This window comes from Schistocerca serialis, chromosome 2, assembly GCF_023864345.2.
Source record: "Schistocerca serialis cubense isolate TAMUIC-IGC-003099 chromosome 2, iqSchSeri2.2, whole genome shotgun sequence".
NCBI lineage: Eukaryota > Metazoa > Arthropoda > Insecta > Orthoptera > Acrididae > Schistocerca > Schistocerca serialis.
In genome coordinates this window covers 1,140,100,137-1,140,123,247 of record NC_064639.1, presented here as the reverse complement: position 1 = coordinate 1,140,123,247, position 23,111 = coordinate 1,140,100,137, and the positions used below count along the sequence as shown (strand labels likewise).

The 23,111-nt window shown below is 45.6% G+C and overlaps 1 protein-coding gene across 1 annotated transcript in view; it reads left to right on the top strand.

Annotated features, from left to right (window-relative positions):
- The window catches only part of LOC126456671 (brain-specific angiogenesis inhibitor 1-associated protein 2-like), a 555,769-nt gene that overhangs the window by 457,419 nt on the left and 75,239 nt on the right, over positions 1–23,111 (top strand). Inside the window, exon 3 of the mRNA XM_050092412.1 lies at positions 16,660–16,752. Coding sequence (XP_049948369.1) covers positions 16,660–16,752 — 93 coding nt within the window. The remainder of the gene's footprint in view (positions 1–16,659; positions 16,753–23,111) is intronic.

Genomic DNA, 23,111 nt, shown 5'->3' with positions numbered 1-23,111 from the left:
CCATAAAAGCCGGTGGAATAGGCGCATCGGAATTTAACATCTCGTTGTACATTTCCGTCCATCGCGGTGCCATTTCGTTGCGAAATTCTCGATAAAATTCAGCAGGAAGTCCATCAATGCCTGGGGACCGATTCAACGCACCCTTTGCGATCGCATCATGTACTTCCTCACAGCTAATGGCTTCCAGTAAGGTTCCCGCAGCTTCCACCGTCAGTGTACGGGAGACGTACGTGGCTATACGGTCGAGGTCATCGACAGGGGCTGCTTCTTCCCGATAGATGTGTTGGTAATGGTCGGCGAATGCAGAGACAATGTCCGCTTGACGCGTCACTCTTCGGTCTTCGCGGGTAATTAATTCCTGTACCAAAACGCGTCGTCGGTGTTTTCGTTCATTCACGACGTGGTGCATGGAAGGAAACTCGTGCATTATCGTATCGTGACATCTGGCGCGCACCATGGTTCCCTGAAGATGTTTCCGAGCTAAAGCCACTAGTTTAGCTTTTATCCTTTTGCGTTCGATCCAGACGTCCTGTCCCGGTGGACCATCGTCCAGGTCGCGCAGTGCTGCAAAATAAAAGTCGGTCGTACGGCGGCGCCATTCTGCCATCTCCCTGCTATATGAGATGAACATACGGCGAAGCGCCGGTTTAGCACAAGTCAGCCACCAATCAAGCTTCGTCGCATACCTTCCAACCCTTCGCTCACATATCGTCCATGTCTCAAGGATCCGGTGACGGCATTCAGGATCATGTAGATGTTGAATGTTTAATTTCCACGGGGCCTTACTGTTCCACACCTCTCTACGGGGAAGAAGCACCGTACAGATGTAAGCGCTGTGATCTGAAAATGCCAATGGCCAGCGTTCCGCGTCCTGGACATCATTTGCATGAGCCCGCGAGATATAAATGCGATCTAACCTGCTCGCCGAATGACTGGTCACATAGGTGTATCCCGGTGCATCTCCATGTCGTAATTCCCACGTGTCACTAAGTACAAGGTCGTTGACAACGATTCGCAACTCCTGGCTGATGTTTGCTTGCGGCCATTGGTCTTTCTGACTGAGAACACAGTTGAAATCTCCACCAATTATTACACATTCATAACGTCCATGGAAAAGTGGGGCAATGTCTTCTGCATAAAATCGTGCCCTTTCCCGCCGCCGATTGTTTCCCGACGGTGCATAAAGATTGATGATGCGTGTCCCAAACGTCGTGAAAGCCATTCCCCTGGCCGACGGAAGGTAACACACGTTTTCCACTGGGAATCCATCTCGCACGTAAACTGCCACCCCACTCCCATTGTGATCTCCATGTGACGAATAGGATTGGTAGCCTGCGATGTATGGGAGTGCAGCTATGTGGACTTCCTGCAGCAAAGCAATATCCACATCAGATGCCCAAATCGTTTCCTTCAGTAGGTGTATTTTGGCCGGTGAACGCACGTCATTTATATTTAATGTCGCAATACGGTTCGCATGGCGTTGAATCCCACTCTGTCGACGCGCAAAAACATCTCCCTGCATCGGCGCTGGGGGCTGAGTTAGAAGACGTTCTCTCGCCCCTCTCCCTTCACCTTCAGCAATTATTAGGCCGTCTTCGTGAGTGCCGGCTGCCTCTGTATGACGTCCGGCGCCTCCTCAATATCGTCATACCACATCTTTGCAGGCAGTGATATATTCGTGTCCATTGCCACATCATCTGCGTCTGGAGCGCCAACTGGTTGTGCTTCCTCTTCAGCATCACCACGTCCCGGTACCGGCAATGTGAGAGACCGCTGCGGGTCTGATCGAACAGTTTCCAGTGCCTCATCCTGTTTCGTAGAGGCTGTTGTGTCGTCTTGGTCCAAAGGCACATCGTCGTCGGGGCAAGGGGAGTCATCCCTAGGAGATGTCGTGCGACGACGCCGTTTCCTCCTTTTCGGGGAACGTTGTTTGCGTGATCTTCCTTCCGTGTCCTCAGATTGTAAGGAATCACGGCTGCCCGACAGAAAAGCATCCGTAGGAACAGGAAGTGTTTCGAGTCCCATCGTTGTACTCGGCGGGAGTTCGGTCGAAACTGATGCTGTCGTCTCAGAGTGCGTTCCAGACGGAACAGCATCCGTAGTGGCTGGAACTGCTTCGTTTACTATCAGTGTGCTTGGTGGGAGTTCGGTCTCATCTGATGTTGTCGCCGTAGAGTGTAAGCTCGATGGAGCAGCATCCTCTGTCATCCCGACGTCTGCTACAAGGTTTCGGAGAGTGCCATCTTGATCTTCCACCGGGGCTGTGTCCTTTCGGTCATCAGCGGACGCAGTGAGGGCCTTGGCATAGGTGATCGGTAGTACTGTCATCGCTGGCGACGGCTCCCGCGCACCGGAAGGCAGTTGCGTAATCCGCCGTTGCATACAGTTCGACCTGAGGTGTCCCTCCTGGCCACAGCCAGAACATGTACGTGGTTGACCATCGTAAATCACCACCGCCCGACAACCACCAATTGTCAGATAGGACGGTACATGTTTCTGAAGATCAATAGTGATCTGTCGCACTCCGTTAAGAACAGGGTACGTGGCGAATTGTGTCCAGCGTTCTGCTGTGTGACCATGTACCGTGCCGTATGGCTTAAAAGCCTCGATAACTTCGTCAGCCGGGAGCTCAAATGGCAGCTCAAACACACGTATTGTCCGTACACCCAGACCAGCATGTTCTACAGTTACCGTGCCGACATTCCCGTCACTATGGCAAAATCGGAGACCTGCTTTTGTCGCCTGTAGAATTCTCTCACACGCCGCGTCATTTACCATCTTAACATACACCGTGGGACTAACGATGGACAGGTGAATTCCAACAATATCGTTTGGCGGTATCTTGACGTCCTCTCGAATGAATCGTTCCACTGCTAAAGCCGTTGGTCGTTCGTAGTCTTTGCAGAAATTGAACCGTAATGTAGTTTTCCTGTACTTGTTCGCCATGATCGTTGTTACTAGCTCGCGCGCAGACTAAGTCCACAAGTAAACAAACACTCGCACGCGCCGCACAGGCGGAAATATCGGACCTCCGCTTCGCACGGCCGCTAGCGCCGAACTGACCAACTGAGCTACCCGAGCACGACTCGCCCCCCCGTCCTCACTGCTATACTTCTGCCAGGAAGATTCATATCAACGCACACTCCGCTGTAGAGTGAAAATTTCATTCTATATATCTGGCTAGTATGATTTGAGAGCTCAACCGGTTGTCAGACGCAGCAGGCGTAACGAGTCCCAGGAAGTCTGCCAGGCTTGCGGATACCCAAGTTGGCCTGCTTTAACCATTGCGCTTCAGTACACATGGACACTTATCTCTCCATTGCAGACTAATGAGCTGTTATAATTGGTAGAGAGAGGCAAGTAGGAAGGAGGATTTGTGCACAGATGGCAATAACATATGTTGACACCTGTACGGGATCATTTCCAGTTGTCCGCAGCTCGTGGTCGTGCGGTAGCGTTGCGTTCTCGCTTCCCGCGCCCGGGTTCGCGGGTTCGATTCCCGGCGGGGGCAGGGATTTTCTCTGCTTCGTAACGACTGGGTGTTGTGTGATGTCGTTAGGTTAGTTAGGTTTAAGTAGTTCTAAGTTCTAGGGTACTGATGACCATAGATGTTAAGTCCCATAGTGCTCAGAACCATTTGAACCATTTCCTGTTGAGGAAAACTTTTACAGATGTGAAAGCTGCTCTTGGATGATAGACACGGTCCATCAGGGCTGTGCTCTCTCATCTGTAGATTGTATTTATTTATTATTTATTTATTTATTTATTGCCAAATTATAGGCCTGTTACCTGATGTTTAAAACAGATCGTACATCTTACAATTTTCGTTTTTCATCTTTTTACAGTTTTCTTTTCTTTTGTTTTATCTACAACGCTTACAAAGAATGATACTTTTCAAAATAACAGTAATTTAAGGTTGAAACATAAATAAAATTTTGTTGTTTTTTAAGAAGAATATGAAAAGAAGATAGGATAGAGATTTGTTAGTACCATGACCGAATGTGACTGACGGTGAATACTTCGGAATGGTTTCTTCGAGCCGTTAACCGCCAGTCACACACACACACACACACACACACACACACACACACACACACACACACATACACACACACACACAAATGATTATTAGTAGAGAAATAATGTTGCTTATCCTATTTATTACTAATCCTATGTATTAACTACTGTAGGTGCCCATACATGTACAGTATTTGGTGTTTTCTTGGCTAGATCGCCAGCACTTTTGCTTATTTACTGTCACATTTCAGCTTCCCCCTCCTGTTCCTCCTCATTGTCAGTGTTTCCGCTGTCACTGTGGGTATCGCTGTCCATCCTCTGGAGATTGTTGTTACGCTGCACTTAGGCATGTTTGTAATGTCGTGTCTGCATGTACTCTTCATGTGTTGTTTTTGAAACACTGTTTGTCAGTGCGTTTAATTGTGCCCTTTGTTCTTCATCTCTTATTGCTGTGTATATATCTTATGTCTGTATCTGTGTAGTCTAAGTGTAGTGCATGTCTATTGTTCGCGTATCGCCCGCAGAAAAAGACAATGTGTTCTGGGGAACCTTCTTTCCCGCATGTGCATGTAGGTGGAGGGTCTGCCTCAGACTCACGCGGTTTAAGTGCGTGGGATAAGGTCCGTGTCCGGTTAAGAAATGTACCACACCGCGGCTGGGATCAATATGTCTCATTCTCAACCACTCCCTTGCCATGTATCCAAACGCCAACAATTAAGGTGACGTATCGTCTCTATCGGCACACAGGTTATTGTGTGTACCTTATCTAGTCTCCCCACATTTAACCAGTACCTTGCAGCTCTGTATTTGATCGTGATATCTATGGGGCATATTCCGAGCACCACACACAGTGCATCCGCTGAGGTGGTACCGAAGGCTCCAGATAGCGTACGTAGGACACTTCTCTGCCCTCGTCTGACTGATGCTTCGTTGGTGACCACGTTCAGTCTATGTGCCCACGTGCTAGCTGCGAAGCTGAGTGCTGATTCGAAGAGCGCACAGTGGTATGTAGGTATGACTGGTAGAGGTAGTCTGTACTGTTTTGAATTTAGCCTCACCAGTTTGTGTAGTATTTTTTCTGCTTTGTCTGTTGTTAGCCTTATGTGTTCGTGGGAATTCAATACTTCATCTATGTGTACCCCAAGATAGCGCGTAATGTGTGCTCGTTTGAGGTTTGTGTCCCCTTCTGTAGAACTGGAACTCACGGAGCCTACTAAGTAACTTTCGCGCGGCCCGCAGTGCAGCGCGTTGTCGGCGGCGCGCGGGTTTTACGGCTCGGCGCCTGTTAGCGCCCTCGGAGGCTTAATCCCGAGACACGCGCCGGCGAATGAGCGGCCGCCGGCCACGTAACGAGCGGGCCGGGCCCCGCGGCGGCCAGATTGACATCTCCATCCGGCGCGCTCCTTCCGGCGCTGCCGTCTTCTTCAGCCACTGCCGCCTTCTTCTGCTTCTCTTCCTTCTTCTCGCCTCGCCGCCGCGGCCGCCTCCGCGCCTACTAATATATATTCATGAGGCGGCTCCGGCGCTGTGGCGGTCCGCGTTTCTAAGCTGCGCGATATTTCACGCCGGCTGACGCGGGCTGATGGCTGCTGACGCCGCCTCTGGTGTGTGTGCCCCGGGTCGGTGCGTCACGGCTCATTGTAATGGCTGCTCTGCGCCCCGTCAGACTTTCACTTGCTGTGCAGTTCCGTCTCGGTACACTAAGGCGGGCGCATGTGTGTGTCCTTTGCACTCCAGTGAGCCTGCATAAGCACATTGACGAAGTGAAGTGTAAGTCACCGCCGCCAAAGTGCACACTCGTCGCATTGCAGTGTTGCCACGAGGTGCTCATGTGTTCTACCACCATTGACGTAAATCATGACAGTGAACTAGAATCTAAGTGCCAGTCGGTTGTATGCAGTCAAGATGGATCGGCGTTCGGATGTTAACAGACTAGAAGAAATGGTGTGGTTGGACCTCCTCATGACCACACCTTGAATGCACACCACCCAAAGTGTCTACATTTAATGCTATATAACCTGCAGCCATTTAACATGGCGTGAGATCAGTTGCTGTAAACAGATCTAAGCGTACTACTGTGTGTGTGAAATCTTATGGGACATAACTGCTAAGGTCGTCAGTCCCTAAGCTTACATACTACTTAATCTCAATTATCCAAGTACAAACACACACACCCATGCCCGAGGGAGGACTCGAACCTCCGCCGGGACCAGCCACGCAGTCTGCAGCGCCCAGACCGCTCGGCTAATCTCGCGCGGCTAAGCGTACTACTGGAGACGAGTTTCCCGTCTCACCAATCGGTTTCAAACCCGACAGAAATTGCTGCTGACATTGAATACAAGCCCATTTCAACCAAATTTCGACTGAAGACTGGGAAGCCAACAGCGTACATCAGTACTGAAGCTTTAAGTCTTGCGGTCACTCTCGCCGTAGGTTCGAGTCGTCCCTTGGGCATGGGTGTGTGTGTTGTTCTTCTTAGCATAAGTTAGTTTAAGTAGTGTGTAAGTCTAGGGACCGATGACCTCTGCGGTTTGGTCCTTAGGACTTCATACATACACACACACACACATTTGGTTTAAGTCTTGATAATGGCTAACATACTTCCGAATCGTGTTGTTGTGTGTACGCGCTCCTTTCACATTGATGAGATCACCGCCTATGTTCAGCGTCAGTGTAGAATAGCTACTTACAAACGGCAGGTGGCAGCACTAGAAGTGGAATGTAGATAAAACCTGTGGATGGGTTGGGGGGGGGGGGGGGGGGGGACGCTGAAAACAGTGCAGTAGTTGTCGTAATGCGGAAATGGATTGATTTTTCCTGATGTCCAAAAAGGTGTGGTCTCTGACTCTAGGGCCAAGATGGAAGTATTTCAGAAATGGCTCACTGTGTAAACTGTTCAAATGCTGCTGTGGTTGAAGTTTACCGCGCATGGCAAAATAGCGCTACACAAAACTAGCGCCGAAGCAAATGTACAGCTGGACATATACGACAGGGGTGAATGGTGGCTACAGAAATGTATACGTGAGGATAGACGTTCAACTGTTAACAGTTGAACAATTGAACGCTCAGATGAACCAAGAGGCTATCAACAGTGTCTCCAGTATATGGGATTCCGCAGCAGGCGCATTTTTCAGACTGTTGTTTATCGGCGACGAAGGCTGCAATCTCCACGCCAATTCTACAAAGGATCGTCCGTTGACTGACGATAGGCGGCCTTTTTTGGATTTATCATGTTTTATTTCACATTATACTGAGAGCAAACATCCTGCAACAACAGTCGGAAGAGTCTGGACCAGAAGAGGGAGCGTTATAGCCTAAGGAATGTTTTCGGGACATGGTCCGGGCGATCACGTCATTTCGGAAGGCACAGTGGATCAACACAAGTATGCGGCTATCCTGGGGATCCCCGCCCACCCCTACATGCAGTTTGTTTTTCGGCGGCGCGATGCTATTTACCAGCAGGACAACACACCACGTGTCACACAGCTCGCAGTGTACCTGCGTGATTCGTAGAGCACCAGGATGAGATTACTATAGTCCCCTCGCTACCAAACTCCCCATATTTAAACCCAATGTAGAATTTGTGGGACCACATCGATCGAGCTGTTCACGCCATGGATGTTGAACCGAGAAACAAATCGCAGCTGGCCGTCGCAGTAAAGTCGTTATGGCTCTGCATTTCCGCAGGTTCCTTCCAGAACCACATTGATTCTTTTCCTGCAAATCTCGCAGCGGTTCACGCTGCCAAAAGTGGTACTGTGGTTTCACAACAGATAACGAACAGTGGACATCTGATGTCGGGTGCCTCGCGAAAGCCATTTGTTGCAGGTGTGCATCATGCTGCGCGTCATCAATTGGTTGAACGACACAAAAATAACTATCTGATTGGAGGCGACCAGAGAGACGTCACTGTTTAGTATCTTTTCAAGCGATACTCGACGTCATGTGCGCCGGCAACCCAATGAGGCCTTCGTGTGGGGCGTAGTTCAATTCTGAGGTGATTCAGGAGCATTTTGGGGGTATATTTCGTCCTGTGATTTGGAGACGCTCATTCAAGTTACTGAGAACAGGAGCCAGGATCCTTGTTTCAGCTTTCTTGTTGACTAAGCGTTACTCTTTTTTGTAAATCTTCAGGGCAAGCCGTTAAAGAGGTCAATAGCCGTGTCCAAACAGGGCTGCACGAATACGATCATTGTTCGGCAAGCACCCAAACACCATGTCGTAACTTGACTAGCCCGCTAAGTCATCGGATCTTCATTCCACAGAAAATGTGTGGGGCTATTTAAAACATTGCAGTCTACGTCATCGAAGTGTGCTGGCTCTGTGGGATTCAGTCATGAGAAGGTTGTTCCTGCTGGATACAGTTGTTGTTCTGATCCTTTCCGAAGACTGATTTCATACAACTCTCCACAATACTCTGTCCTCTCTGTTTTCTGCCGTTGCCAGTCTACATGTTATATCCCTTCTTCCTCTCTGCTTACGTCCATAATCATTTATTTCACTGCCCATGTCTACTCAGTAGTTCTCGTCGCCTTCTGGAGTAAATATAGCGGTGTAGTATTCAGTGGATGTTAAGGGTTGTGTTACAAAGTTCACCGTCATCTTATTTCACATGTTTGGTGATTAGTTGCATGTTTTTTAATTAACCTTTGCTATTTTTTATATTATTGCCGTTCCTGGCGTGTATGGCCTTCATGCGTGATTGTGGTCATTTGCCTTAAAATTCTAATTTGTTATTTGTATTTTAGCAGTAAGCTTTTAAAACCTTATTTACTGCCAGTCCTGGCGTCTGAGGCCTTCTGCTGTGTTTGTGGCAACTTGCCTTTAATATTTCAATACCTGTAATTTTTTAGTTGCAGCGAGTTTTAAACAGTTCTTAATTTACTGCCATTCTTGGCGTGTAAGGCCTTCAGCCGTGGTTGTGGTCACTTGCCTTAAAATTCTAATTTGGTATTTGTATTTACGCAGTAAGTCTTTAAAACCTTATTTACTGCCAGTCCTGGCGTCTGATGCCTTCTACTGTGTTTGTGGCTACTTGCCTTTAATTTTTCAATACCTGTAATTTGTAAGTTGCAGCGAGTTTTAAACAGTTCCTAATTTATTGCCATTCCTCGCGTGTACGGCCTTCTGCCCAGATCACAGTGGCTTGCTTTGAAAAAATTACCTGCTGTATTTGTATTTAATGGTGATTTGCTAAATTGTAACTCACTGAAAACACTACCTATTATTTACACAGTTGTTAATTCTTTAATGTGGGGCGCCGGCCGGTGTGGCCGAGCGGTTCTAGGCGCTACAGTCTGGAACCGCGCGACTGCTACGGTCGCAGGTTCGAATCCTGCCTCGGCCATGGGTGTGTGTGATGTCCTTAGGTTAGTTAGGTTTCAGTAGTTCTAAGTTCTAGGCGACTGATGACCTCAGAAGTTAAGTCTCATGGTGCTCAGAGTCATTGGAACCACTTTTTTTGATAACGTGTGGTATTTCTATTTAATAAAATATGACGTTTCAATCTTCGATCGCTATTCTTTATTTTCAATTACCTGTTTCGGGCTAGCTGCCCATCTTCAGATCTGTTAGACATAGTTAAAAATATAATTAATAAGAAAAATACAGTTAGTGATAGAAATATCTTAGTTTACAAAAAGAAATTTTGGAACGTATTAAATGCCAACATACCATATTACGCACAAGTTACTCTGTAACTGCAATATGTGGTATGTTGGCATTTAATACGTTCCAGAATTTCTTTTTGTAAACTATGATATTTCTATCACTAACTGTGTCTCTCTTATTAATTATATTTTTAACTTTGTCTAACTGATCTGAAGATGGGCAGCTAGGCCGAAACCGGTAATTGAAAATAAAGAGCAGTGATGGAAGACTGAAACGCCATATTTTATTTACTGAACGATCGCGTAATTCCCATTAAGACAATCATGTCTAGTTTTGGTACTTTATTGTTGAGTCTGGAAATACTGGTTTAAAATAAATTGTGTGCAACTGTAAAACGCAACCAATAGTAACTGATTATGGCCTCGTCCACAATCGTAACCGAATCCTGCGTTCCCTTGACTACCAGGCTTTAGTATTCACGTCAGTCAGCGCCTGATTTCCTTGAAATTGGTGTGATACAAGTGGAAAATATTGCGCAATCCCTTCCACTCCGATTTGAGTGCACTATGAAGGCTGGATTCTGTGCCACACGGTTTTAGAGCCGTACCTCCGGGACTTGCTAGTTTTTAGTCCTGTGTGCTTGAGCCCCTAGTAATTACCGTCTGACTGTGAGGACAGCAATATCCCGAGCTCGGCCCTGGGACTGGCCGGTGGCAGAGACCGCAGCGCGGCGCCCCGTGCAGCGTTCCCAGCGAGCTGCAGGCTGCGGCTGACACCGCGCCGGCCGGGGCTGGCCGCAGTTAATTGCGTGGCAACGCGTGCCACCTGTTCCCCCGGCTCTGCCGTCCGTACGCACGCGCTTACACACACACACTAACACACATACACACACGGCTGGCCTTGGGTCGCCTGCCTTTCTCTGTGATTCTCATAATTCTGCAGTATAGTGTAGTGATCTACATCTACATTTATACTCCGCAAGCCACCCAACGGTGTGTGGCGGAGGGCACTTTACGTGCCACTGTCATTACCTCCCTTTCCTGTTCCAGCCGCGTACGGTTCGCGGGAAGAACGAATGCCGGAAAGCATCCGTGCGCGGTCGAATCTCTCTAATTTTACATTCGTGATCTCCTCGGGAGGTATAAGTAGGGGGAAGCAATATATTCGATACCTCATCCAGAAACACACCCTCTCAAAACCTGGACAGCAAGCTACAACGCGATGCAGAGTCTGCCACTTGAGTTTGCTAAACATCTCCGTAACGCTATCACGCTTACCAAATAAACCTGTGACGAAACGCGCCGCTCTTCTTTGGATCATCTCTCTATCTCCTCTGTCAACCCGACCTGGTACGGATCCCACACTGATGAGCAATACTCAAGTATAGGTCGAACGAGTGTTTTGTAAGCCACCTCCTTTGTTGATGGACTACATTTTCTAAGGACTCTCCCAATGAATCTCAGCCTGGCACCCGCCTTACCAACAATTAATTTTATATGATCATTCCACTCCAAATCGTTCCGTACGCATACTCCTAGGTATTTTACAGAAGTAACTGCTACCAGTGTTTGTTCTGCTATCATATAATCATACAATAAAGGATCCTTCTTCGACATGTTGTCGTCTTCAGTTTGAAAACTGGTTTCATGTAGCTCTCCACGCCGGTCTGTCCTGCAAGCTCCTTCATACCTGCATAGCTACTGCAGCTTACATCCGTATGGGTCTCCTTACAGAATTCAAGTCTTCGTCTCACTGTATAAATTTTAAACTGTCACCCCGCCCCCCGCTTCCGTGCACTACAAAATTGACTAGCCCTTCGTACGTCAAGATGGATGCTGTCAACAGTCACATGTGGTGCAAATGTCTTTTCGTTACCTCCTCATTATCTTTTAGATTGTTGTGGTCGTCAGTCCAGAGATTGGTTTGATGCAGCTCTCCAAGCTAATCTATCCTGTGCAAGCTTCTTCATTTCCCAGTACCTACTGCAACCTACACCCTTCTGAATCTGTTTAGTGTATTCATCTCTTGGTCTCCCTCTACGTTTTTTTACCCTCCGCACTGCCCTCCAATACTAAATTGGTGATTCCTTGATACCTCAGAATATGTCCTAACAACCGATCCCTTCTTCTAGTCAAGTTGTGCCACAAATTTCTCTTCTCCCCAATTCTATTCAGTACCTCCTCATTAGTTATGTGATCTACCCATCTAATCTTCAGAATTCTTCCTTTTCTTTAAACTATTTATCGTCCACATTTACTTCCATACATGGGTACTTTTAGATCTATCCTTACAAAATTCAGCGTTCTTATACTAAGATTTTCAGAAAAGCCTTCCTAACGCTTAAATATGCATTTGACATTACCAAATATCTTCTTTTCGGAAACCATTTTCTTGCTATTCCGCAGTGCTCATAGGTGCCTAAATAGCTAAACGTATCTACTACTTTCATTGTCTCATTTCCTAATGGAACAGCATCAGTATCACCTGATTTGACTACATTCCATTACTCTGGTTTTACTTTTCTTCATTTTCATCTTCTATCCGATTTTCAAGACACCGTCCATTCCTTCCGTCTAGATCCAGTGGAATGCTACAAAAAATTACACAATTGTGTCACAACAACAAATTCACGAAAGCCGAAGGCAAAACAACGTACACTTTACTTCAAAGATCACTCCAAAGGAATCCTTTAGTTAAAATAGGGCACACAGATATCAGAGAAGCTTATGTAACACGCTATTTCTTAAAACACACAGATGATAAATTGAATTTCCACGAACACATGAAGCTAACAAAATACACTCGTAAAAAGCAGGAAATGTACTACATAAACCGGTGAGGCTAAATTCAAAACAGTACAGACTACGCCTACCAATCATACGGACGCAGCACTGTGCGCTTTTCGAATCAGCACTCAGCTTCGCAGATAGCTCACGGGCACGAAGACTGAACCAGGTTACTAACAAAGCATCAGTCATGCGAGGGCAGACAAGTGTCCCACAGAGAAGTGTCCTAGCCGGCCGGGGTAGACGAGCGGTTCTAGGCGCTACAGTCTGGAACCGCGCGACCGCTACGGTCGCAGGTTCGAATCCTGCCTCGGGCATGGATGTGTGTGATGTCCTTAGGTTAGTTAGGTTTAAGTAGTTCTAAGTTCTAGGAGACTGATGACCTCAGAGGTTAAGTTCGATAGTGCTCATAGCCATTTGAACCATTTTTTAGAAGTGTCCTACTTAGGCTATCGGCAGCCTTTGACACCAACTCAGTGGATGCACTGTGTGTGTGTGTGTGTGTGTGTGTGTGTGTGCTTGTGTGTGTTGCTCGGATTATGACCGATAGATATCACGATCAAATATGGAGCTTCAAAGTACTAGTTAAAGATTACTTACAATTACTGGTGTACCTATACAGAAGACACGCCACCTTAGAAGTTGGCGTTTGGATACATGGAAATGTGAGTGGAATGTAAATGACGAAAGGACTTAGACAGTACGACTTCCTCTCTGACGTAAGGGAGCGGTTGAGAATGGAACATAAACCGATCCAGCCGCACTACGGTACTTTCCTTAACTGGGCCCAGACCTTATCCAACAACCGTGAACGGCGTGAGACTGAGACTGACACCGAAAAGCCCATGCGGGGAAGAAGGTTCCCCATAACACTCTGCCTTTAACTGCGGGCAACGCGCGAACATGAGTACAATTACAATTAAATACGTTAACTGACAGTATTACAAAAACAGCACTTGTAGAACACCAGCGGAAACGACCTAACAGACATGCTTACATGCAACGTAACAACAGTTTCCAGAGGGTGGACAGAGACAACAATGTCACTGAAGAGGATGAGGAGGAGCAGGCAGATGGTACGTAACAGTAAATAAGACACCTATAATTAAGAGTCAGACACAACGTGCCAAAATACACAGACAGGTTCTACATAGAAGTCAAATAATAGTTTAGGATACGAATACTAGAGTATATGTAGTATACGGCATTGCCAGCCTCGAGTAGAAAGCACCCAGTGCAGTGCAGTACATTGACGAATGAGTAACGTTAATGCATAGGATTAGCAATACAGGTTCTCTAGTACGAGTACTACCTATGTATTACATTGTAGTGACTGGCAGTCAACAGCTAGAAGAAACGATACTGAGGTTTTCACGGCCAGTCACAATCGGTGATGGCACATCTAAGTATTTCCTCTACAGTCTTCTTGCCTTTTTCTTAAAACAACGAAATTTATATGTATGTATTTCAGCCTTAAATTATTTGTTGTTTAAAAAAGTATTTATTCCGTGTCGAATAGCGCAGAAGGACACAACAAAAAAAGATGACAAACGAAAACTGTAATATGTATGGCCCGTTTTAATTTATCAGGTGAAAGGTCTTTAAATTTGAAACAAATAAATGAATTTCGTCCACCTGCCCTTTGATGTGTGCTTTAATTCTTCTCCCTCAACTTTAATTCCAGTTTGCTCTTGGTCTCCCTTAGTTGGTGCTCACTGTGTCAGCAGCTCGTGTTCTTGTGGAGATAGTTGCTGATTCTCGATCACGGGTCCGCAGATTCGATTCCCGACCGGCACAATACGAGGTGCATTCAAGTTCTAAGGCCTCCGATTTTTTTTCTAATTAACTACTCCCCCGAAATCGATTAAACTGGCGTTACTTCTCGACGTAATCGCCCTGCAGACGCACACATTTTTCACAACGCTGACGCCATGATTCCGTGGCAGCGGCGAAGGCTTCTTTAGGAGTCTGTTTTGACCACTGGAAAATCGCTGAGGCAATAGCAGCACGGCTGGTGAATGTGCGGCCACGGAGAGTGTCTTTCATTGTTGGAAAAAGCCAAAAGTCACTAGGAGCCAGGTCAGGTGAGTAGGGAGCATGAGGAATCACTTCAAAGTTGTTATCACGAAGAAACTGCTGCGTAACGTTAGCTCGATGTGCGGGTGCGTTGGTGAAACAGCACACGCGCAGCCCTTCCCGGACGTTTTTGTTTCAGTGCAGGAAGGAATTTGTTCTTCAAAACATTTTCGTAGGATGCACTTGTTACCGTAGTGCCATTTGGAACGCAATGTGTAAGGATTACGCCCTCGCTGTCCCAGAACATGGACACCATCATTTTTTCAGCACTGGCGGTTACCCGAAATTTTTTTGGTGGCGGTGAATCTGTGTGCTTCCATTGAGCTGACTGGCGCTTTGTTTCTGGATTGAAAAATGGCATCCAGGTCTCATCCATTGTCACAACCGACGAAAAGAAAGTCCCATTCATGCTGTCGTTGCGCGTCAACATTGCTTGGTAACTTGCCACACGGGCAGCCATGTGGTCGTCCGTCAGCATTCGTGGCACCCACCTGGATGACACTTTTCGCATTTTCAGGTCGTCATGCAGTATTGTGTGCACAGAACCCACAGAAATGCCAACTCTGGAGGCGATCTGTTCAACAGTCATTCGGCGATCCCCCAAAACAATTCTCTCCACTTTCTCGATCATGTCGTCAGACCGGCTTGTGCGAGCCCGAGGTTGTTTCGGTTTGTCGTCACACGATGTTCTGCCTTCATTAAACTGTCGCACCCACGAATGCACTTTCGACACATCCATAACTCCATCACCACATGTCTCCTTCAACTGTCGATGAATTTCAATTGGTTTCCCACCACGCAAATTCAGAAAACGAATGATTGCACGCTGTTCAAGTAAGGAAAACGTCGCCATTTTAAGTATTTAAAACAGTTCTCATTCTCGCCGCTGGCGGTAAAATTCCATTTGCTGTACGGTGCTGCCATCTCTGGGGCGTATTGACAATGAACGCGGCCTCATTTTAAAACAATGCTCATGTTTCTATCTCTTTCCAGTCCGGAGAAAAAAAATCGGAGGCCTTAGAAGTTGAATGCACCTCGTATGTCATACGCACACGTTTTGCTCACTATACTGGTCAAATAAAATGGTGAATGGCGGGAGGCAGGGACCTAGGTTACAACCCTGTATCACTCCATTGTCAACTACTGCTTTCCTTTGGTCTTCGACTTTTGACATACTGCTCATAAATTCACGACACCTAGATTTTTCAGGTAGTACGCTGTAGTGATTTGATAGCTGGCCGAGAAACGGCAGTGTAGAAATATAATGTCCTCTCAGTAGTGCCATAGGCTCGGTCCAGTGCGCGCTATTGTTCTCCTTGCATGTCAGACACATATCGTCTGTTCTGGCCGTCTCTAAATATCGTTTGTGCGATAATGGCCTCCAGGTTTAGCTAAGTACCATATGTGAAGATATAAATACTGTTGTCGTCCAGATGAATAATCGCCTGTCTGCAGTGGTCAAAAAGGCGCAAAATCTGTGACTTCAACATAATGCAACTACGTCTCGCCTAATTTATGAAGACATTCTTTCAAGATTTATTACGTTCTCACAGAGAGATAAATAAAAAGATGTTTCAAGAAGGAATGGACATAGATTTTCCTTAACAGCAAACGAAATGCTCAGTCTTCTACGGAAATCTTTTGAAATAGTGTAAATGTTGTTTTCCATGTCAGAATTGTCCGTATCAGTTTTATAGTTTCGTTAAAGCTTCTGTATACGCGAAAAGCATCCATGTGTAGCTTTTATGTGCCATCTAACATTTAATATTACATTTCAAATCTACTTTTGTTCTCAGCTACATAATTTGTTCTTCATCTTATTTGATCTGGACAGACATCTCGAATGTAATAAAAATTTGAATTGCTGGTGAAACTTGCACTTTGTAAAACTTGGAACTACTTACTTATTTACTTATTACTAGGCATCCGATTTCTAAGTTAAACGTTTCATACGTCACAGCCCTGAATGGTATGATTCTTGTTGTACCCCCTTCAACCTCCTTCCTTCCCCCGTCCCCCCTCCCCCTCCTTATTCCCCGAACAGTGTTATCATGTAGGTACATGCTGTAATATGTGTAAGTTTTAGCGTGTGAGTGGAATTGCGGGCCTTTATGTTCCGTTCCGTCTGTACTTACCAAGAGAATTTTGACCGAATGTCTTCATGTTTCAGGAGCTGCGGCGGCGTCCCGACTGTACGTGGACGCCATCAGCAAGCTGGCCAAGCAGGCGCAACAGGGCACCTGGGGAGCCTCCGCTGACATCGGTGAGTCATCGAGTGAGGCATCCTATTACAGTCATCGCTTTGGTGCTTTGAATGCTGACGCAATGCGAAAGGTGGACTGTAATTCCCAGAAGCGAAAAATTCTGGCCTTTGACGAAACCCTCTCTTTCCTCATGCTTAAGCTGTGGAGGTCATCTAGTCTAGTTGATCCGATGGGTTTCAATGAGGAGTTAACGTAGCTAAAACCTTATTAATGTACTTACGTTTTATTAATTTCCTATCACAATTTGGCACTGGACGTCTTGAAAAAGGACATCAAATATGTAGGCCTTTCAATAAGTAAACAATTTCGATTGAAAAAGTGCGGAATTGATTGTGGGATATCGTAGAACGTTACCGCTTCAGCTCCTACGGTTTCATGGAAGCTCCGATAGACGGCGGTGCTATACGTGGCCTTCAAAATGGCGTCTGTAACGAAGATGAGTTCCAACCATTGCGTTTCTTTTGGTGGATAATCAGAGCACCGCAGATATTAGTAGGCTCTTGCAGAATGCCTATGGAGATCTGGCAGTGAACAAAAGCACGGTAAGTCGTTGTGCGAGGAGTCTGTCGTCATCGCAACCCTGTCTGATCTCCTACGTGCCGGCCGACTCCACAAGGGTATGACTCACGAAATGCTGGCAAGTGCGGACAGTGTCATTCGAGTTGGTCGACTGAGTACAATGAAACACCTGGTTCTCAGCTGGACGTCTCTGCTGGAAGTGCTGACATGCTCATCCACCAGTTGAATTTAAAGGTATGTGTCCGCTGGGTTCCTCACCGCTTAACAGAGGACCATAAGAAAGATCTGTGTAGAATTGCTTACGCGGTGAAACATGGATTCATCATTTCGAACCGGAAATAAAACGGAGATTATGTTGTAGAATAGCGTTTTGCAGTCAAAGCAGTGGAGAATAATATGATGTATTGTTGAACGGAGATAATGTTGAAAAATAGTTTTTTTGCAGCCAAAGGGGTGGAGAATAATATGGTGTATTGGAATCCATAACAAAACGAAACTGCTTTCAGAAAAAAGTGTGCTGCATCACTTACTGAAAACCCCTCGTATACTAATACAAAGTACCTCATGAATGTTATCGGTACCGACGGCGTTGACAGGATACTTTAGATCAAAAAATGGTTCAAATGGCTCTGAGCACTATGGGACTTAACAGCTATGGTCATCAGTCCCCTAGAACTTAGAACTACTTAAACCTCACTAGCCTAAGAACATCACACAACACCCAGTCATCACGAGGCAGAGAAAATCCCTAACACCGCCGGGAATCGAACCCGGGAACCCGGGCGCGGGAAGCGAGAACGCTACCGCACGACAACGAGCTGCTGACATACTTTAGATCAAACTGTTTGATATCCTTTTAAACGTGGCCAGCGGACGATACGGGCTAGGATATTATCATGAAAGTAGATTGTATACGTGAAAGAGAACTGGAGGCACTGGAAGGTTACATATTGATTACATAATGGTAAGACAGAGATTTCGGAACGAGGTTTTAAAGTGTAAGACTTTTCCAGGGGCAGATGTGGACTCTGACCACAATTTATGGGTTGCGAACTTCTGATCAAAACTGAAGAAACGGCAAAAAGGCAGGAATTTAAGGAGACAGGACCTGGATAAACTGAAACAAGAGGTTGTAGAGGGTTTCACAGGGAGCATTAGGGAACGATTGACAAGAACAGGGGAATGGAGTTCAATAGAAGAAGATTGTGAAGCTGTGAGAGATGAAATGTGAAGGCAGCAGAGGTTCAAAAAGGTAAAAAGATGAGAGCTAGTAGAAATCCTTGAGTAACACAAGATAGATTGAATTTAATCGATGAAAGGAGAAAATATAAAAATGCAATAAGTTGAGAAGGTGGAAGGCCGTACAAAAGTCTAAAAAACGAGATCGACAGGAAGTTAAAAACGGCTAAGCAGGAATGGGCAGAGGACAAATGTGTTTCAAGTTGCCGCACCATTTCAGTCGCACGCTATGATGCACCTGCTCTCCGTACCGCATCAGAAGTGTGCCTGGTGTTACCGTGAGACATGTAACTAACCTATTGAAGTACCTACCCACTATTGATCCTACCTTACAAATTTTCGGCTTTCAAGGACAATTTTCAGGAACAATTTATTGTTTTTCTATGATATTTTTGTCTACGTCTCTGAGAGGGTAAAGTTTTGCCATATTGTTTGTCTTATTTTTTCAAGAGCTTGCCATTTGTGTTTTCAGAAAAGCTATGTTGAAAATATTTAGCTGTTGCACAACACAAGACTTTTTTGAAAAATTTTGTGAGGAAAAATTACACTAAACGCTGCAAGTTTGCGCTGATGAAGACGTTTCCTTGCCAAGCGTACAGCGGGGGTTTCAAGGGTGGACGGAGGCGCTAGAAGGTCTAGTGATTAGCATAGACAACCGATATTGTAGAGTTCGCGGTTTGGTTTCCAAATATCGGTCATGAACTGGTCTGTAGAATAAATTCGTGCGTCTTTACTCATTTATAACATGCTGAGTGGTTACTTCAATAAATTGGAATCGTAAATTGACTCACGTCCCAGAAAGGAAATTCATTCAAAAGGAATCATGGAAACATGTAGCTAGCATCAGGAATAAATTAAACATTTCAAAATAATCAGTTACCAGACTTCGAAAATTTCAGAACTTGGATTACAAGCAGAGTGATAGCGTCGGCCTGAAGCACTGTTTTGACCAGGTTTCCGCCCTTGACCGTCACATGTCGAGTACGAAAATTGTTGGGGCGTTGCTTCAAGACGACGCTGTTACGCAACAGATAATTCGAATTCAATATCCGCAACAAGTGTTCTTCCCAACACTTTGAAAATTGAAGTACATACTAAGAACAAGCTAGCATTTGTCATTACTTCACAGAAGCTGGATTACCATTCCATCAGCTATGCGATAGTCGTGTATTTTCAGCGTTTTGCCTTCTGTTATCCGGGTTTGGGAGAAACCGAAATCTCTGTTCAGGTAGCGATCCATCGTACCGTTTCAGTCTGCCACGAGTAAAGTGCTGTTACCAATAAAGAAAAATCTGTTGAGTGGAAATGGATGGGAATTACGACTTTTTAAATATATTTTCGTAGTTAACACAACGAACTTCATTACAAAACACAACTGAACTATGTCCAAAATACGTTATACACGACAAATGTGCTTGGTATTAAGAAACAGTAATAAAATAAGAATAAAATATACTTAGTGGGTATAACTCAGGTAACGAAATAACGTTAACAGAAAAAACAATTAAAATAAAGGGGGTCTGCAATTGCCTTCAATAGGAAACGCCAGTGGATAAAATTACTCGTACAGTGGTCTGCAAGGCGTAAGGACAAAAGGAATTTTCGCACTATGTGCTTCTGTCAAGTAACATACTTCAATTAAATTTGGACCATACATAGAAATAACTGCTACACTACACTACAGAACGTAAATGAAAGAAGTAAGCACTGAGAGGAAAACAAATGACACGTCTCTTCAAAGGAAATACTTACGCTGAAGTCATCGCGATTCATAATGGTTCCATAGACATTACAAACGGGGAGACAGTGTAGCATAGCATTCTCTACAAAGTGCTTCCGTGATGACCACAAAACTGGCAAGGAGTTCTTGTGACAGGGTGTTCCATTCCCCCCGCCAGCGCTGTTATCAACTGCCCGATGGTCCCTGCACCACATCCCACACCTGCTCGATGGGATTTAAGTAAGGAGAGCGGGCTGACCAGTCCATTTGCCGAATAACACCTCGTTCCAAGGTTCCTACCTAAGCATTGTCAGCCATAGAAATAAAGTCAGAGGCAAATGCACCCCTGAAAAGACGCTGCTGGGGAAGGAGTACAGTGTCATAAGAACGGTTACCGGTGAGTACCCGTAGACCGGTAGATCGTATTCGAATCTCGATCAATCTTAGCATTAATGAGTGTCGCCTATTACTTCTCTCATCTCTGGAAGAGTTTGATGATATGAAAAATACCGTGTTGCACTGAAGTTCGGAGTCCACGTCGAATTGTACGTCCCTCTGTAGCTCGATGGGTAACTCAGTTGAAAGGTCGGAGGATGGCACAGGACAATGCCTAGAAAAGCACTGGGGTCTTCGATTGACGACTGCTTTACTTTTTTTTACCCCTGTGTAACATTGCGCTTCCCAAAAACGTAACACCTGAACCAGCAAAACGACCATGTTCGACAGTGCTCCAGGGACATTATGTATTCCCATCTGTCGTCACATGATGGTACGCCTAGAATCACTACTCAGACGGTATCTGCTCTCATCCAAGAACAACACGTTAACCCAGTCCTCATTGCTCCAGCCCCTGTGCTCTTGGCACTATCACAAACGGTTCCGCCGATGTGCGGTAGTCAACAGGAGACAACGTGCTGGTCATCCGTCAAAGAGACCACTTTCATGCTCAAATCGCTCATAGCACTATGGGACTTAACATATGAGGTCATCAGTCCCCTAGAACTTAGAACTACTTAAACCTAACTAACCTTAGGACGACACACACAACCATGCCCGACGCAGGATTCGAACCTGCGGTTCCAGACTGGAGGGCCTAAAACCTCTCGGCCACAGCTGCCGGCCACCTTCATGCAATCACCGTGCCATTGTGGAGACTGCGTGCTTTCCAGTCCTGTGAAATGTGATGCCAGTTGTCCTCACTGATTGACCTTCGTTCCGTTTTGCGTATTGCACAATGTACTGATCTTCTGCTGCTGTAGTTGACCATGGGCAACCACATCCTCTCCTTCGGGCACCAGCGTTCAGAACGCTGCCCCTGCACTTGAAACAATGCTATGAACAACAAAGAACTGCTAGACTCCCTACATTTCATCCTTCTCTCAGTCTCCCGATGAGTTTTCCCCGTGTGATGTCTCCGGGCCACATTGTAATCAAGAATACCAGCGTGGACTCCGCAACTGCCAGCAAATTACCATGCACTGTCTTTCTCCCATCCTTCAACAACTTCCAGTTGCGGGTCCAGCCCCATTTGGCGCTGTAGACCTACTGACCTCACGCCATGTGACGTCCCACGTTCTGTGGACGACTGGAGAGGGTTCTTGCAACATGTTCCCGCATTTTGATTAATTTCGATTGAGTAAATAAATTAAACTTTGTCTCCCTCCTTAATTTTTGCACAGTAGCATATATAAACATTCCACATGAAGCCTTAGAACCAGTTCAACTAAACTTTGAAAGAGCAGAGGACTGTCATCTGTATAGGACCGTTGCACTTGGGTAACTTAATTACAGGGCAGCGAGCACAAGGCACTGGCACATCACTTGTAATAAAAATGACTCTGAAATGCTTGTTGGTTGCTGAAAAAATATCGTAGCTGTTTTTGGAGATATTTTTATTTCCACATTCACAGCATGTTTCGGGACCACCCATCGTCTGGTGACCAAATACATTTATGTATGTTCAAGAAGCAGTTGTATGTGCCGTACATCAAGAAATGCATATCGTATATCAGGTATAAGGGATAGTTATTGCACCTGATATACCATATTTGGCGGACAGGGTGGGGAGCAATCTGAGATTGTTTCCTGATGATTGTGTAGTGTACGGGAAGTAGTCGAAATTCAGTAGGATACAAGAAGACTTGCACAAAATTTTTGGTTGATCTGACGAATGGCAACTCGCTCTAAATGTAGAAAAATGTAAGTTTACGCAGATGAGTAGGAAAAACAAACCCTTAATGTTCGGATACAACCTTAGTAGCCTCCTTCTTGACATCGTCACGTCTTTTAAATATCTGGGGACGTAACGTTGCATAGAGAGTTGTATGCCGGAATACCTCTTTCGGATCAAGTAATAGGAAGAGAAGAGCAAGTAGACGAAGATGTCAAGGGAGATCACATTCTGCAAGAAGAATTTGACAGAGCTCTAAAAGAACTACGGGACAACAAAGCAACGGATATTGATGACATCCCTGCAGAACTAATAAAGAATGCTGGTGACAGCATGAAAATGATACTGCTTAAACTTATTAGGTCTGTCTATAACACACAATAGATAACGACAGACTTCCAGAAATGTATCATCGTTCCTATACCAAAGAAGGCAGCAGCTACAAAATGTGAAAAGTACCGAACTCGAAGCCTAATATCACTTCCATCAAAGATTCTCATAAAAATAGTTCTGAAGGCAATTGAAGAGAAGGTGGAGGATATGCTGAGTGAAGATCAGTTTGATTTCAAAAGGGGACTGGGAACAAGAGAGGCGATTCTGGCACTGAGACTCGTTATCGAAAAGCAATTACAGAAAAATAAACCAACTTATATTGCCGTTGTAGATATGGAAAAGTCATTTGATGACATTATCTGGCAAGAGAAGTTCAG